The sequence below is a fragment of the Giraffa tippelskirchi genome, chromosome 7 (assembly GCF_054371585.1).
Source record: "Giraffa tippelskirchi isolate mGirTip1 chromosome 7, T2T-mGirTip1v1.2.pri, whole genome shotgun sequence".
In the NCBI taxonomy this organism is placed as follows: Eukaryota; Metazoa; Chordata; class Mammalia; order Artiodactyla; family Giraffidae; genus Giraffa; species Giraffa tippelskirchi.
The window spans coordinates 130640219-130658072 of record NC_137281.1 but is presented as its reverse complement, the minus strand read 5'-3'; the positions used below and the strand labels follow the sequence as shown (position 1 = coordinate 130658072).

General features: G+C 40.6%; 1 protein-coding gene and 1 non-coding gene across 7 annotated transcripts in view; both read left to right on the top strand.

Moving 5' to 3' along the window:
* SLC35F4 (solute carrier family 35 member F4) overlaps nt 1-13957 on the top strand; it is a 278761-nt gene extending 264804 nt beyond the window's left edge. For all 6 annotated transcript variants that reach the window (XM_081509591.1, XM_081509596.1, XM_081509593.1 and 3 more), the window contains 4 exons: nt 3149-3274; nt 5663-5855; nt 9446-9535; nt 13514-13957. In XM_081509591.1, coding sequence (XP_081365717.1) covers nt 3149-3274; nt 5663-5855; nt 9446-9535; nt 13514-13755 — 651 coding nt within the window. In that variant the 3' untranslated portion in view covers nt 13756-13957. The remainder of the gene's footprint in view (nt 1-3148; nt 3275-5662; nt 5856-9445; nt 9536-13513) is intronic.
* A 3204-nt stretch (nt 13958-17161) lies between these two features.
* TRNAY-GUA (transfer RNA tyrosine (anticodon GUA)) lies at nt 17162-17234 on the top strand. The gene has a single exon. It is a non-coding gene; the product is annotated as a tRNA-Tyr (tRNA).
* The last annotated feature ends 620 nt before the right edge of the window (nt 17235-17854 follow it).

Below are 17854 nucleotides of genomic sequence, written 5' to 3'. Positions count from 1 at the left end.
GAATATTTACTCTTGCAGTTAACCGTGGTGGGAGACAGAGCCACTCCGAGTTCATCCAAGCCACCACTCCAAATGAGCCTGCCACCCAAAAGTTCCCTGAGTTTTCTAGATTAGCTGAGTTCCTTTCCCTTAGTTTCAACTATGTAGATAAGAAATATAATGAAAAAAATTTTAAACATGGCCATAGAGAACTTGTTCTATCAGATAGTTGTGAAATGTAAATAGAAATGTGGAAAATAATTTAAATGATCTTTTATCCCCAGGTAACCTACTAACCTATAAATAACTGTTCATACCATAAAGAGTAATTTTTCTAAAATCACAAATATCAAATTTTCATGCTCTTGGAACTTAACTAACAGTGTTGTCTGGTCCCCTGAAGTGAAAAATGCTTCTCTCCATGAACACAATTCAGAGATGCTAGTGTAACTGATATGTCAGTTTAAATGGTCTGAGCTAATAGTCATGTATGGATGTGAGAGTTGGACTATAAAGAAAGCTGAGCGCCAAAGAATTGATGCTTTTGAACTGTGGTGTTGGAGAAGACTCTTGAGAGTCCCTTGGACTGCAAGGAGATCCAATCAATCCATCCTAAAAGAGATCAATCCTGGGTGTTCATTGCAAGGACTGATGTTGAAGCTGAAACTCTAATACTTTGGCCACCTCATGTGAAGAGTTGACTCATTGGAAAAGACCCTAATGCTGGGAAGGATTGGGGGCAGGAGGAGAAGGGGATGACAGAGGATGAGATGGCTGGATGGCATCACCGACTCGATGGACATGAGTTTGGGTAAACTCCGGGAGTTGGTGATGGACAGGGAGGCCTGGCATGCTACGATTCATGGGGTCACAAAGAGTCGGACATGACTGAGCAACTGAACTGAATAATTTTACAAGCACTTGAATATTAAATATAATGGATATCTTTAAGAGGTTCATCATGGTTATAATTCTGAAATGCTATAAAGTTATGTAACCTTTGTCCATGTCTAATTCCTATCTTGAGAAAACTTATAACAGAAACATAGTGCATATGTATTTTTACTAATGGCTGACTCAGAAAAGGAAGAGTTCCCAATTGGGGTCATATCCTCTGGCTAACCGTATTCCTTGTTCAACATTTTCCAGACAGGGTTTTTTTTTCCCCTATTTTTTGTAGGGAATGTTTGTTTTCAGAATTCCCTAAATCAAGAATTATGTATTATACACAATTGCCTAAGCCTAGATATTGTATATTATAGAATAATTTTAATATTTTAAAGTACGAAGCAGTATATCACATTAAAGTTCTTTAGGATTAACACTGTATTCTATTATCCCTGTCTTGAAGATATCACCTGTTTATTTGACCAAGAAAATACAGCTGATGCTTGGTAAAAAGAAAACAAATATTAATTCAAATGTTTTATCCTACAGGTTCAATGTTTTGAGGGAAATCTATCTGTGAAACTGAATACTTTAATGCATGAACATTCATGAAACACAAAAACAAATCAGAAACTGTCCATATCTAACATAACTTTTCATTTCTCTGACATCAGACTATCCAGACAAAGATTGCAAATCCCTAGCTGAACTATAAATCCACAAATCAAAGAAAATAATAACCCTTGCAGAACTTCCAGGCCTAGGTAAGGCCTAGGTAACCACTTCACCATGTTTATTTATGAGTCTATTACTTCCTGTTTGGAAAATGTCCTTGGCATCTCATAGTGTGTGTATTAAATTCTGTTTCAAACAGTCTGAAGCACAGTCTAACTGGAACACACGCCTAGAAGCTTTAGAGACTGTGATACTCACTCAGCATGAGCAACACCCCCCATCACGTAGCCTCCCAGATAACGGTTTATGAAGACAGTTTTTCACTGCTGACAAGTCGGCGTCTGTTCTCAAGTACTCCTGCTGTTTCTCATAAAAGACGCTTCAGTATGGAGCTGGCTCTGAAACCAACTATGCCCTGGCTTTGGGTGGTCATTAACAAAAGAAATGCTTTAACAGCATCTAAATTATATATGTCATCATTATCATACTTCGCACTGGCCTCCAGCAAGTTACATGTTAAAGATACACATTTGCTTGTAATGAATAATTCACTAATAATATTTCAAAGGGTCAAAAAATCACGTAAGTGAGAAATCTATCTACAGAGGAAACAAGTTTACTTGGGAATACTCAGAACTGAAGCTTAACAAAATCAATCAGCAAGTATTTTTAAATTTCCTACAAAGTTGCATCGTGATCTTAAAGTCAGTGAGACTATTTCACAATGAAATAACATAGTGTTTCCTATTCCAGAGTTGTTATTTTACTTTTTACTGTAACTTTAAAATGTTTTCCAGTAAAAGCAGGTTGAGATAATGAAAGAAACAGATGTCTATGAGCATTTCACAAAGGAAGTGGACTACTCTTTGGAATATATCAAGGATCATATTAATTTACAGTAAACCATTATGATTTCAATCAATTATTAATATTTCACTTTACACAGCTAATGCTTTAGAATAGCTCAATGAAATTGTCTTTCTGTGGCTTAGTTTACATGTAAACAAAAGGAAGAAGTAGCCTCCGCTTGACATTCCAAGTGACAGTGCAAACTCAACTTGCTCCTTATAAATCATTCTGAAAGATTATTCTCATTTCTTTTTTCATTTTGGCCTAAAAGTTGTCTCTTATTATGTCTCAGTCAAAATTACATCTCCATAATATTAATCAATGTTACATCTCCATAATTACATCTTCTGATTATGTGGAGATCTTCAGAAACATGCATTGATCCAAGGAGCTGATATGTGCTGAACTGTTTGAAGGAAAAGAACACAGTATAGATGAAAATGCTAAGAAGGGACTTCCTATTAAATTTATTTAATCAATATGGGTATTAATCTTTAGGAAGCTGAGCTAAAAAATTAAACTAAAATTACTAGTCCTTAATTAGAATATGTGAGCAGCTTTTATATTCTCTGCCTGCATGTCTCATGAGTGTATGGATTTCTTTCTAATATTGACCCTCCTACATTTAAACAGTGATGTACAAGAGGTAATTGGGCTTGAGGAAGCATGTAGCAACTCCCATGGGTTTTTCAACTGCTTGCTCTGGGATATGGAGGCATCAATGTAAACATTTTTTTCTTTGCATTCTATGTGACAGATAGTTGCCGCAATAATGGCAATCACTGGCATCGTGATGATGGCGTATGCAGATAACTTCCATGCCGATTCCATCATAGGAGTGGCATTTGCAGTGGGCTCAGCCTCAACATCTGCACTGTATAAGGTATTTCGTGTACTTTCTTATGTACTTATTATCATTTGTACCTTATATTTTTATAAAGTAATATTTTATAAAGAAAGGAGAAAGAAGATCTTGGCTAGCAAAAAAAGAGATAGTTTAAATAATAATAACAACAAGTACCAATTATTGAGTACTTGCTACAGGCTGTACACTTGCCAGAATTTTCACCTGTTAACATACCTTTATGAGGCATAGGTACTTATTCCCACTTTCCAGATGAGGAAACTGAGACTTTGAAAGATTAGGTAACTTGTCCAATATCATCCAGCCAGGAAGTGATAGAGCCAAGATTTAAACTCAGACTGGTCAACTCAAAGGGCTTCCCTGGTGGCCATGACTCCACCCCTCCCAAATTGCCAACCAGTTGTAGCAGGAGCTGAGAAAGACTTCTCTATTTTTAACTACCTTCGGTCATTATTTTAACTACAATGAGGTGTTAAAAATCCTAAACCAACTATCACTTGAGAGTTGTTTGCTACATATTAACCCCATGCTATGTTATTAGCTAGATGAAGAGCCTCTTTCCCTCTTTGATGGATACTCTGGGCCTGTACTATGTACTCACAGTTCTCGCTTCCCTGGAGCTACCTGTCATCAGTGAAAGCTGTATTCAGAGTCACTGCCCCTGACTTCAGAAGCAAGAACTAAGAAAGCAGATCTGAAAGGTTATTCACCAAAGTGCTGCTTTCCAGAGCCAACTTTCTGGATGTCAGAACTGTTCCACTTTCACCTCTCACGGTGTTTCAATGAGAAAATCTCTGAAAGGCCGAAAATGCCCGCTGCATTCCTCCTGGATGCCTGTTTTGCTTATTCACCAACTCTGCAGCTCAGAGGACGTTGTGTCTATTTCCATATTGACGTTTCCTGGCCCACTGATTCTCTGACAAGCTGGACAAGTGTTCACTCAGTCACTATTAGTGTTTAACTTGCCCCCAGCTGAGACTCCACTGAGATATCTGATGTGAACAAAGACCAACAGTATGTGCTCAAGTTCTAAGTCTCTCAAGAGGAAAAACAATATGTTTAGTTGAAATTAAAAGAAATACCTGGATTTGCTGTATTCCTGGGATGCCTCTTTTATAGAGGGAATTCTCCTGACCACATTATAGATGTATTCATTCTGGTAGTGGTAATATTTGCTGACACACACAACATCATATGTACACCACAGAAAAGATATATTCTGTGCTACGTTGTTTGAGGATTAATAAAGGAAGCAGAGGGGTTAAGAAACCAAGAAATATGGACTAGAGACCTGTCTCCTACCAAACTAAATGTGTGATTAAGGTTAGCTATTTACATGTCCTTGTCATCTTTCTCTATACACAGATTTATAATCCAGAAAAGAAAAACAATCTTTTTAAAATCTGGAGAATAAATACAGACCTTGTGAAAATATTTTAAACTCAGAGAGAAAAGTGCTTATAAATCCGAGGCATCACTATTGGAAGTGAAAGTTGCTCAGTCATGTCCTACTCATTGCAACCCCATGGACTATACAATCCATGGAATTCTCCAGGCCAGAATACTGGAGTGGGTAGTCTTTCCCTTCTCCAGGGGATCTTCCCAACCCAGGGATCAAACCCAGGTCTCATGCATTGCAGGCAGATTCTTTGCCAGCTAAGCCACAAGGGAAGCTATTACTTCTCTCAATAACATGATGACAGGTTCTTTCTGTCCAATTTAGTTTTCAGTAATTATCAAAATAAGGATAAAATTAATCCCATGCTTGAAGGAAAGAACTGAACTGATGGCATCTCAATCCTAAATGTTTCTGGGCTGGCCTGCACTATTCTTTATCATCTACCCTATACCCATAGCCGACGGTGGATTTTTCCCAGTTACAGTATCCCTGTGGCATATCAAGTGGGATTTATTTTATGACAATTTCTGTTTTACATAAAGGCTAGAGTATATTTCGGAGAAGGCAATGGCACCCCACTCCAGTACTCTTGCCTGGAAAATCCCATGGACAGAGGAGCCTGGTAGGCTACAGTCCATGGGGTCGCTAAGAGTCAGACACAACTGAGCGACTTCACTTTCACTTTTCACTTTCATGTATTGGAGAAGGAAATGGCAACCCACTCCAGTGCTCTTGCCTGGAGAATCCCAGGGACGGCGGAGCTTGGTGGGCTGCCGTCTATGGGGTCACACAGAGTCGGACAAGACTGAAGGGACTTAACAGCAGCAGCAGCAGCAGAGTATGTTTGAATTCCTTAGCTCAGCAGCCCATTTAGTGTCATGGAAATGCTGGGATAAGACGACATAGAGCATAAGTTCTGGGCCAGTTAGCTCATGATGTAGAACTTGCCTTTCTGATCTAACAACAGTCCCTGACCGAGTGGCTAACAAGTTCCTTTCCTGTTCTAGGTTTTGTTTAAGATGTTTCTTGGGAGTGCTAACTTTGGTGAGGCAGCACACTTTGTCTCCACGTTGGGTTTCTTCAATTTAATCTTCATCTCCTTCACCCCAGTCATCCTGTATTTCACCAAGGTGGAGCACTGGTCCTCGTTCGCAGCTCTGCCATGGGGCTGTCTCTGCGGGATGGCAGGGCTCTGGCTGGGTGAGTGGCCGAGTCTTGCCTTTCATTTCCTATGTCACTTGTCTTCTCTTTGGAGAGTGAAATTGTCATCATAGAAGCATCCCCTTCTTAGATGCCTATCTAAGATAGGCATCCCTATCTTCTATTTCCCAAACTCACCTAAGGTTGGTTAATGGTTGTAAGGTTCTTTGCAGGCTATTGCTTGATTAGGTCAGAGCAGTCCAACTGGCATGTCCATGGGTTAAGGGCTGAGCTAAAGGCCCAGGCCTCTCTGATCAGCACAGGTCCTCAAGTAGCTTTGTCCATTCTTCATGATGTACTGTGTGATGTTGTTGTGCTCCATGTGTGGAACAGCACATCAGGCAGAGAAAGAGACTGGATGGTGCATTCAAGGAACTCAAAGTGGATCAAAATGGTGGGAGCACCAGGTGCCGCAGAATGGTGAGGAAGACAGATGGCATTCATGAGGACAGCAGTTCATGGAAAGCCACATTGAAGGGGTTGGATTTCAAATCCACTTAATGATCTTTAAGCAGGGAGGTGACAGGCTCACATGTGCATTATAAACAGTCTACTCTAGCCATAACTGGAGACTGAATTTGAGATGGGAAACTTACCAAGCAAGAAAAGATGACAGAACAGGGCAAAGAGGCTCTGCTAAGTAAAAGTAGGCTGTACCTAGCGGATGACCAAGAAAAACGTTACCTAGTTATCTGGAGTGTTTCTCATGTTCTCTCTGCCAGATCCCCATGACGCTGAGGCTGTGTACTTCACCTGAGCCGTCGGGGGGGCTCCCGCTTTCAAACTGTGCTGTCACTTGATGTGAGAGGAACAGCAAAATAACAGGCCTGCTCTTTCCTCACCAAGCAGTCAAACAACAAGCACCCAACGACTTAGTGTCTCCTAACTCAGAATCAAACCATTTTCATTCTGCTCTTCTTCCCTCATTCCACCCAAGGATAGCACCCTCTGCCTATCCCATACGCACCCACGACACTGGACCTGCAGGACATCTGCCAGCCCTCAGCTGACCTTCTTTATCAAAGTGAAATAATCTGAAACAGCACTGAAATTCCTAGGAGAAAAAAATAAACGCCTTTTTTATTCCCACAAAGACATTGAGTCATCTTTTTCTACTCTGGCCCAGGGCCCCTAAGAGGAGCTCTTAAACAAGACAGGAAACACTCCCTCAAACATTGTTGACCCTTTGAATTCTACTTTTGAAGGCCAAAAATGTACAGTTATGACCACTCATAACCTGTGCTCAATTGAGTGGCAGAAATCAATAGCAGTCTTTCCGTAAGACCAAAACACCCTTATTAAAAGTGCCTAGATCATTTCCTGGCCAGAAACAATCTACTTGGGAATAATCATAACCAAAATTTCACTGACTCTTGGCTCCAGCTGTGTACCAGGATCTCCAGCTTGCTGCAAAGTAGCCCTTCCTCAACCTATATCCCTTGACACATTTAATACATGCTTCCAGGCAAACCTCCTCAGGCTGGGCATCACCCGTGCTAGCAGGACCCTGAAGTTCTCCCCCAAGCAGCATGGTGTCCACACTGCACTGGCTGTAGTGCCATCTGGATTAGAGCTGCCCCGCGTAGCCCATCCCCAGTGCACTGAGTCCTCTCTGTGTTAAGGTTGCCCTGAGACAAAATGAGACAGCCTCTCTCCTGACTGTGTTACACACCCCAGGGTTTTATAGTCTTCAGTGCTTCTGCTCTCACATTTTTATTGCTACCTTCTCTTCTCCATTGGAATCAGATACGATCTAGTCAGAGCTGGGCTGGGACACAGATTTGAGAGGTGAACAGCAGACTGTACTCTCCCTGCCCCCACCCGACCACCTAGAACTATGGTTTTAATTTGCTTAGGTTCATCTGGCCTTGCTCCTGCTTTTGGTTTGGCCTGTCTTCAGAGAGTGCCTTAGTCCACATGCAGATTGGAGTCATCCATTTACCTGATGTGTCTCGGGCAGGGCCCCAGGCTACAGATAACATATTGAACTATATATTCTTGTCCTTAGATTGTCAAAAGAGCTTGTAAGGGTTCTATCGAAAGTGCTAAGGAAAAGCAGTTACCCATTTTGATGAAGCTACCAGTTCTCGTTGAATGAGAAAAGCTCAGTTCTCAACCAAAGACCAATACTTCCTATCAATCTGCTAAAATACTCAGTTCAGCCAACAAAATGACAGTTGGGGAACTTAGCAGAGTCTGTGCTATGCTTATTAAATTTCTGATTTATTAGGACTGGTCATATTTGACTCCCCACATCTGAGGAGAGAGTTGAGATGCTGGAATATTCATTCCCATTGCAGCTCTGTCAGGAAGGAGGAATAGTTATTTGATATTAACTTACAAATGTCTTTGACCTTGATTGCTATTGTATGAAAATGATGAACAAGCCCAAGTCTTATGGAAATCCAACCCATTGTCTCTAACAAGCACAAGTGACTCCAGATACCTAAATTTTGGAGCTTAACTAAAGCAAGAATCATAGAAAGCAGTAGAAGAATAAACAGTGTCCTAACTGTAATGGTTCTGGAACCATCTTTGGTTTTACAGAGAAATGGGCAATATGGTTTGGGGTCATTTCCATAGAGATCTTTTCTGAACTGAGGACTTTCCATAGTTGTCATATTTCTCTAAACCCCTAAAACAAACATTGGCTTGAAATCTAGTAAAATAATGCTATATAATTTATAAATGTTTTTCTTTTTGAAAACTAGTATTTTTTAACATTGTTGGGTATGTGATTACTTGAATAATTTTATATTTAAAGTGTCCAAAGATATAAATTAAAGGGTATCAAGTTATACCTTCAGTTCTTTCTGTGGACCTGCCTTAAGGTTATCTGGGTATAAATCAGGATGTGGAAAAGGTCCCTGGTGTTCAGTGAATTATATGCACCTCTGTTGGTTCATGTGATGCACACCCCAAAAGAGGGAATAAAACAGCATAGGCCATCCTTGGACAGATCTTCTGTTAGGCAGTAACACTAGGGCCTTTTAGTTAGCCGGGAACATGGCCTGATATAGCAAACTAGCAAGGGATAAAGCCCCAGTCAGTCAGTCACTAGCTCTCAACCTCTGGCTCAACTTTATAGTGCTAACAAGCAGTGTAGTGAACATGTTATTTCACCTCTTTGCATGGCTCCCTACCCCCTTTGCGAGCCAACTGGTAAGAAATCAGGCAACCAGGGTGGCAGAAGAGGAAAAAGGAACATGACTTTTTCAGGTATGATACATATGAATCCATCTCCAAAATTAGAGGATTAATTGACCAATGTTACAGATAATTTAGAAGGCATGTTTAGCACAGACATTGATTCTTTTATGTTAAAAGAAGGAAAGAGCCCAGCATCTCAGTTCCCCTTTATCCTGTATATGTGTGTGTGTTAGTCACTCAGTCATGTCCAACTCTTTGCGACCCCATAGACTGTAGCCCACCAGGCTCCTCTGTGCGTGAAATTCTTGAGCCAAGAATACTGGAGTGGGTTGCCGTTCCCTTCTCCAGGGGATCTTCCTGACCTAGGGATCAAACCCGGGGCTCCTGCACTGCTGGCAGATTCTTTACCATCTGAGCCACCATCCTCCTCTATTTGACAGCCTTCAACATCCTGGTGAATGTTGGTGTGGTGCTGACATACCCAATCCTCATCTCTATCGGGACAGTGCTCAGTGTTCCTGGAAATGCAGGTACTGTACAAATTAACATGTGCACAGGAAGTTCCCCGCTTGTGTTTGTTTTACACCCGGAGTTATTTCTTCAAGTAATTGTGAATTATGTCCCTTGCCTGGGAACATGTTTTTAAATATCTTGAAGGTGGCAGACAACAGAATAACTGTGCAGCAGATTTAAAAATTGCAGCTATAAACACTGTTTTTACTTGGTCGTGCTTTTAGAATTAAATACCAAATGTATCATTTGGGTTTCATGTAATCTCCCTGACAACCTAATTTTGTGCTATTTTTAGAGGAAGTCCTATGGAAACAAAAGGCATCCTAGCACAGGACTCTCAAGTCAACGTCACTAATGAAAGTTTAGGGAATGTACAGGGTATTGGCTCCCCATCAGACTACCCATGGGGAGCTGTGAAAGCTTCTCCCAGGGACAGAGCAGATGGCCCTCTGGAATAGATACAGGAAAAAAGCAATTTGACTCACTTCAGGGACAAGAGGAAAAGCTGTTTTTCCAGGAAAATCTTTCTAGTGAAAACTGTCAGTGGAACAAATAATGAAAGTGGATTATCTGGACGACTGTATAGTCCTTCTAATCTTAAAATTCTATGTTTCCAAGTCTTTGGTAGCCTTCTTTCTTTGTCCCAGGATAATCAGATGTTTATTGAACACTTACTATGTGATCAGGACTATAGAAGAGACTGGGGGATGGGGGGAGAAAAGATAGTATTGGTCTCATAACAAACTTACACTGAATACTACAGTATTCAGACGGTATGGTGCTGGCACAAAAACAGAAATATAGATCAAAGGAACAGAATAGAAAGCCCAGAGATAAACCCATGCACCTATAGTCACCTAATCTATCACAACGAAGGCAAGAATATACAATGGAGAAAACAGTCTCTTCAATAAGTGGTGCTGGGAAAACTAGACAACTACACGTAAAAGAATGAAATTAGAACACTCTTTAACATCATACAAAAATAAATTTAAAATGGATTAAAGACCTAAATGTTAGGCTAGACACTATAAAACTCTTAGGGGAAAACATAGGCAGAACACTCTTTGACATAAATCATAGCAAGATCTTTTTTGACCTATCTCCTAAAGTAATGAAAATAAAAACAAAAATAAACAAATAGGACCTTATTGAACCTAAAAGCTTTTGCACAGCAAAAGAAATCATAAACAAGATGAAAAGACAACCCTGAGGAGAAAATATTTTCAAATGAAGCAACTGGCAAGGGATTAATCTTCAAGACATATAAACAGCTCATGTGGCTCAATTCCCTAAAAACAAACAACCCAATCAAAAAATGGGTGGAAGGCCTAAATAGATATTTCTCCAAAGAAGATATTACAGATGGCTAAGAGACACATGAAAAGATGCTTACAGAAATCCAAATCAAAACTAAAATGAGGCATCACCTCACACTGGTCAGAATGGGCATCATCAAAAAATCTATCAACAATAAATACTGGTGAGGATGTGGAAAAAAGGGAATCCTCCTACACTATTGGTTGGAATGTTAATTGACACAGCCACTATAGAGAACAATGTGGAGGCTCCTTAAAAACATAGTACTACCATTGACCCAGCAATCCCACTCCTGGGCATATACCCAAAAAAAACTATAATTACAGAAGATACATGTATGCCTGTGTTCATGGCGGTAGGATTTAGAATTGCCAGGACAGGAATGGATAAAGAAGATTTGGCACATATGTATACTGGAATATTACTCAGCCATAAAAAGGAATGAAATAGTGCCGTTTGCCGAGATGTAAATGGACCTAGAGACTGCCATACAAAGTGAAGTCAGAAAGAAAAATAACAAATGTCATATATTAATGCATATGCATATATGTGGAATCTAGAAAAATGGTACAAATGAACCTATTTGCAAAGCAGAAATAGACACACAAATATAGCAAACAAATGTATGTACACCAAAGGGGGAAGAAGGGGTGGGATGAATTGGGAGATTGGGATTGACATATATACTATTATGTATAAAACAGATAACTAGTGAGAACCTTCTGTACAGCACAGGGAGCTCTACTTAATTCTCTGTGGTGAAAAAGAGGGGATATATGTATACATATAGCTGATGCACTTTGCTGTACAACAGAAACTAACACAACATTGTAAAACAGCTAAACTCCAAAAAAAAGGAGTGCTATGAGAAAAAAGGACTTCCCTGGTGGCTCAGACGGTAAAGCATCTGGCTACAATGCTGGAGACCCGGGTTCAATTCCTGGGTCAGGAAGATCTCCTAGAGAAGGAAATGGCAACCCACTCCAGTATTCTTGCGTGGAAAATCCCATGGACGGAGGAACCTGGTAGACTACAGTCCATGGCATCGCAACGAGTCGGACACAACTGAGTGACTTCACTTTCTATGAGAAAAAAAAACAACTTACACTGAATATGGAAAACAAGACTGACTATATGAAATAACTTAGAACTCCACAAAGTAATTTATCATTAAATGCCAAATTGTGTAAAAGATTCCAAGGACTATAAGATATTTAGAGGAAAGTCATATCAGGGAGGAGTGGAGTTGTCAAGGAACTCGATTCATTCATCCATGGATTCATTCATTTAATAATTTCTGAGTACTTAGTATATGCTACCAACTGTGCTAACACTGGTGATAGATCCTGAGTAAGACATAGTCCCTGCCCTCAGGATCATGTGGTATAGAAGGGAGATAAAAGGAACTGAGTAATTACAATGTAGAGAGAGAAAGACTTTGACAGAGATATGTACTGAATGCTCTGAGAGCACACAGGAGGGGCACTGAAGGAAGCTTCTTGCAAGAAGAGTAAAAGGAGGAATTTAACAGAGGGTTTAGCTGGATGAAGTGCATACAAGGAGGAAAGAACATTCCATACAAAGAGAAGAGTATGTATATGATTCTACTACTAAATACATGCCTCCCAAAACTGAAAACATGGACTCAAAATTATTTCTGTATGAGATGTTCACTGCAGCACTGATCGCAAAAGGCAAATGTGGACACCCAGATGTCCATTAAGAAATGAATCGATAAACAAATTGTGATAGAATGGGATATTATTCAGCCATGAAAAGGAATGAAGCACTAACACATGCTATGATGTGGCTGAACCTCAAAAACATTACGTTAATCAAAAGAAACCAGACATAAAATATCATATATATTTCAATACATAAGAAATATGTAGAATAGATAAATCCATAGACACACAGCAGATTGGTGGTTTCCAGGTGTTGGGGTGGGGGATTGGGGAGTAACGCTTAATGGGCATGAGGTTTTATTTTGAAATGATGAAAACGTTTTACACCAGATGGAGGAGCTGGTACATTAATATATACAAAATGAATGTACAAAATATTAGTAAACTCACTTGAAAGTGGTTAATTTTAATTTGTATCAGTTTCACTGCAACTAAAAATTTTAAAAAGACTAGCATTTGCAAAGACCTAGACATTAATAAGCTTGATTTAAAAAATCTTCAGTGAGCCAGTGAAACTGGAGAAGTATGAAGGAATACAGAGGAAAGACATTAAGAAATAAAACTGCATGTGTACACTGCTATATTTAAAACAGATAATCAACAAGGACCGACTGTTACAGCACAGGGAACTCTGCTTAATATTCTGTAATAACATGGGACAAGAATTTGAAAAAGAATAGATACATGTATATGTGTGACTAAATCACCTTACTGTCCACCTCCAATATAAAATAAAATTATTTTTTAAAATTTCAGAGGCCATTCAGTCAGATGGTATTTGCCTGGCAGGGTAAGTATGATTTAGAGAAAAGAAAAGGAAAGCAGATGTAGAGAGCCATGTCAATAATGACATAGAAAAAGGAAAGATAAGCTTGTGAGAACAAGATATACTTTCGGAAATCTTCTAGAAGTAGCACTGATTTGGGTCACTTATTTTCAGAGAAGCTTAGAAATAGTCATAGGCTGACTGACTTGCCATTGCTCCCCTAGCTGTGGATCTCCTGAAGCAGGAGGTAATTTTCAATGTTGTCCGCCTGGCTGCTACCATCATCATCTGCATTGGGTTTCTGTTGATGCTCTTGCCTGAGGAGTGGGACGAAATTACCCTGAGATTCATCAACAGCCTGAAGGAAAAGAAGAGTGAGGAGCACGTGGATGACCTCACCGATTCCAGTGTCCACCTGCGAGGCAGAGGCAGGGCCAATGGGACTGTGTCCATACCATTGGCTTAAGGAGGGACACATTTTGAATGCACGTGTATGTATATTCTGTGAATATAATAAAATTTTCTCACTACCTGTACACTCAAACGACAGTATTAACTCTGAATTTGGATAAGTCATGTGTGGAATAATGCCAACATAAAAGTTTACATTTATATGCTTATCAAGGAACTGGTGTAAATAGTCATAATAAATTTTTTATTAAAACATATTCATCTTAGCTCTATTTCTTCTGGGGTTTTTTTTGGGGGGGGAGGGATTTTCCCCCTAATTCACAGAATCCCCTGAAAATATGAGATTCTTTTAAATATAGCAGTATATACATGACCATCCCAAACTCTGCTATATTTAAGGGATCTATTGCATAGCACATGGAAATCTGCTCAGTGTTGTGTGGCAGCCTGGATGGGAGGTGGGGTTGGGGGAGAACAGTCAGTTCAGTTCAGTCGCTCAAGTCATGTCCGACTCTTTGCAACCCCATGAACCACAGCATGCCAGGCCTCCTTGTCCATCACCAACTCCTTAAGTCCACCCAAACCCATGTCCATCGAGTCGGTGATGCCATCCAGCCATCTCATCCTCTGTCGTCCCCTTCTCCTCCTGCCCTCAATCTTTCCAAGCATCAGGGTCTTTCCTAACGAGTCAGCTCTTCGCATCAGGTGGCCAAAGTATTGTAATTTCAGCTTCAACATCAGTCCTTCCAATGAACACCAAGGACTGATCTCCTTTAGGATGGACTGGTTGGATCTCCTTGCAGTCCAAGGGACTCTCAAGAGTCTTCTCCAACACCACAGTTCAAAAGCATCAATTCTTCGGTGCTCAGCTTTCTTTATAGTCCAACTCTCACATCCATACATGACCACTGGAAAAACCATAGCCTTGACTAGACAGACCTTTGTTGGTAAAGTAATGTCTCTGCTTTTAAATATGCTATCTAGGTTGGTCATAACTTTCCTTCCAAGGAGTAAGCGTCTTTTAATTTCATGGCTGCAGTCACCATCTGCAGTGATTTTGGAGCCCAGAAAAATAAAGTTAGCCACTGTTTCCACTGTTTCCCCATCTATCTGCCATGAAGTAATGGGACTGGATGCCATGTGTATGTGTTAAGTCACTTAGTTGTGTCTGACTTTTGCAGTCCCATATACACTGTGGCCTACCAGGTTCCTCTATCCATGGACTTATTTAGGCAAGAACATTGGAGTGGGTAGCCTTCCCTTCTCCAGGGGATCTTCCCAACCCAGGGATTGAACTTGGGTCTCCTGCACTGCAGGCATATTCTTTACCATCTGAGCCACCAGGGAAGCCTGAAGGGGAGAATGGAGACATGTCTACGTATGGCTGAGTCCCTTCACTGTTCACCTGAAACTATCACATTGTTAATCAGCTGTACCCCAATACAAAATAAAAAGCTCAAAAAAAATATAACATTCATTCCTATTAGAAAAAAAATGAGATTCTATTAAATTATGGGCTTCTCCTTTTTCTGGAGAAGGCAATGGCACCCCACTCCAGTATACTTGCCTGGAAAATCCCAGGGACAGAGGAGCCTGGTAAGGCTACAGTCCATGGGGTCGCTAAGAGTTGGACACGACTGAGCGACTTCACTTTCACTTTTCACTTTCATGCATTGGAGAAGGAAATGGCAACCCACTCCAGTGTCCTTGCCTGGAGAATCCCAGGGACGGGGGAGCCTGGTGGGCTGCAGTCTATGGGGTCGCACAGAGTCGGACACAACTGAAGCAACTTAGCAGCAGCAGCAGCAGCAGCATTACCTTTTTCTCACCTGGAACTGAGACCTTTTCATTCGATAAGAAAAAACTGCATACTTTATATATACTTAAGGCCAATAAGAGCCTTTCATTTGAAATCTAGAAAGTAATTAAATATCAATAGAGCATCTTCCAAATGCAAGAACTACTAGAACTACTAGGAACAATGAAAATCTGAGGATGTAAAAGGCTCCTCTAGACTTTCAACAAGCTTTCAGGGGTACCAAGCATAAAAGAAGTTACAAATATCTCTAATATGAGGTAGACATTTGAAAATGGTACAATGGTTATGGAGAAGACATCTATTACCAGCCATCTCTAAACGTTTCACCAGTTTTAGACTTGTTTACGTTTGCTCTCACTTCAACTCCCATTCACTCTTCAACCCACCTTCTGCCCCCATCATTCCTCTGGTAAAGTGCATTCACCAAAGTCACCAATGACCTTTTTCCTGCAAAACCATAACAACACTGTTCAACTCCAATTATATTGTCCTCTGTGTAGCATCTGACATGATGACCACTCCTTTTTCCTACCATGTTCCCTTCACCTAGATCCCCTTCTGGTCTCCTGGTTCTCTTTCTGCCTTACTGGCTTCTCCTCTGGACTCCTCTTCCTAGGCTGGTCTCGTCACTGTCAGTGTTCAGTCCTTATCCTTCTTAGCATCTCATTCCATACTCTCTTCCTCAGAGATCTCATTTGTTTCCATGGCTTTCAATGTCATCCATGTGGTGATAGCTTCATAATATTTATCTCCAGCCCAGATTTGTCTCCTGAGGGTCAGATCCGACTATCTAAATGCTTCCTGCAAGCTCACTTGGATACCTCATTGTTCATTTTGCATTCAAGGACATAGTTGAATTTATCCTCTCTCCTCTTCAGATCTATCCCTTCCTCTTCCTTGTTTCCTGTCTAGGTCAATGGTACCATCATTCCCTGGCTGCCCAAGCCAGAGATCAAACTTCACATCTGCCTTCCTCACCCTCCACATCTAAACCATTAAGTCCTACTGATTGTTTTCCTTAATATTTCTTGAATCCACGCACTTCTCTATTATGCTACCTATTCTAGGAGCCTATCATCTCTTTCCCTGATGAATGAAATATGCTTTTTACTGGTCTAATTCTCAGTGTTGCCTCTCTCTAATCTTTTTTGTGCCCTGCAGAATGACTTTTCTAATATATAAACTTGATCACTCTACTTCCCTATATAGAATACTTCAGTGGCATTTCATTGTCCTCGGAGTAAGGTCCAAACATCTTTCAGGTCATTCAAAGTTCATCACTGATTGGCCCCTGCCTGCCTCTAGAGAAGCACCATCCAGTAGAACTTTCTATGATGATGGTAATAGTTCAGATCTGCACTATTCAACACTGTCCACAACTGATTATTGATCTCTTTAAATATGGCTAATGCAATTGAGGGACTGCATTTCTAATTAAAACATGAATTAGCCACATGTGCCTCTTGGCTACCATATTGGACAACATAGCTTCTACCACACCACCCCCTGTGGCCCTCTGGAATCTCTATGCTTTAATGCAACAGTCCTTTTTATAGTTCTTCAATCAAGACATACTCTCTTTCTTGTACTTTCTTTTCCTCTCTCATCACCTGAATAACCCTTACCTAGGCTTCATGGGGCTTCCCTGATAGCTCAGTTGGTAAAGAACCTGCCTGTAATGCAGGAGACCCTGGTTCAATTCCTGGGTCAGGAAGATCCCCTGGAGAAGGGATAGGCTACCCACTCCAGTATTCTTGGGCTTCCCTGGTGGCTCAACTGGTAAAGAATCTGCCTGCAATGCTGGAGACCTAGGTCCAATCCCTGGGTTGGGAAGATTCCCTGGAGAAGGGGCTTCATGACATGATTTCTCCCTATTTTCATGGAAGATCTTTTCTCATCTCCCAAACTACACAGTGTGGCTTTCATAGACACTTCTGCTTACCCCATTATAGCACCGGTTGCTCTCTGTGGTTATTGTCAGTCTACACATCTGAGTTCCCAGTAGCCCAAGAGTTCCTTGCAAAAAGGAATTGTGTGGCATTCATCATGTTTTGCTGGGCACTTACAGATACACAATAAATGAATGAATGGGCCGCTTTACACTGGAGATATGGCCCTTCCCTGAACTTTATTAGATAAGTCTCAGTTAAGGACAGACAATCTCATAGACCAACAGAAGGCACTTCTTCCCTAAGAGGCTGAGTAGTTTAGGGCACCTAGAAATTTAAGATAATCTACACTTTCTGGCATCTGTTTTATAATATTTTTTTTCCAAGTTGCTCCAACAGTGTAGGTTAAAGGGTCATGGGGCAAGAAAAAGGAACTTGGGATTATC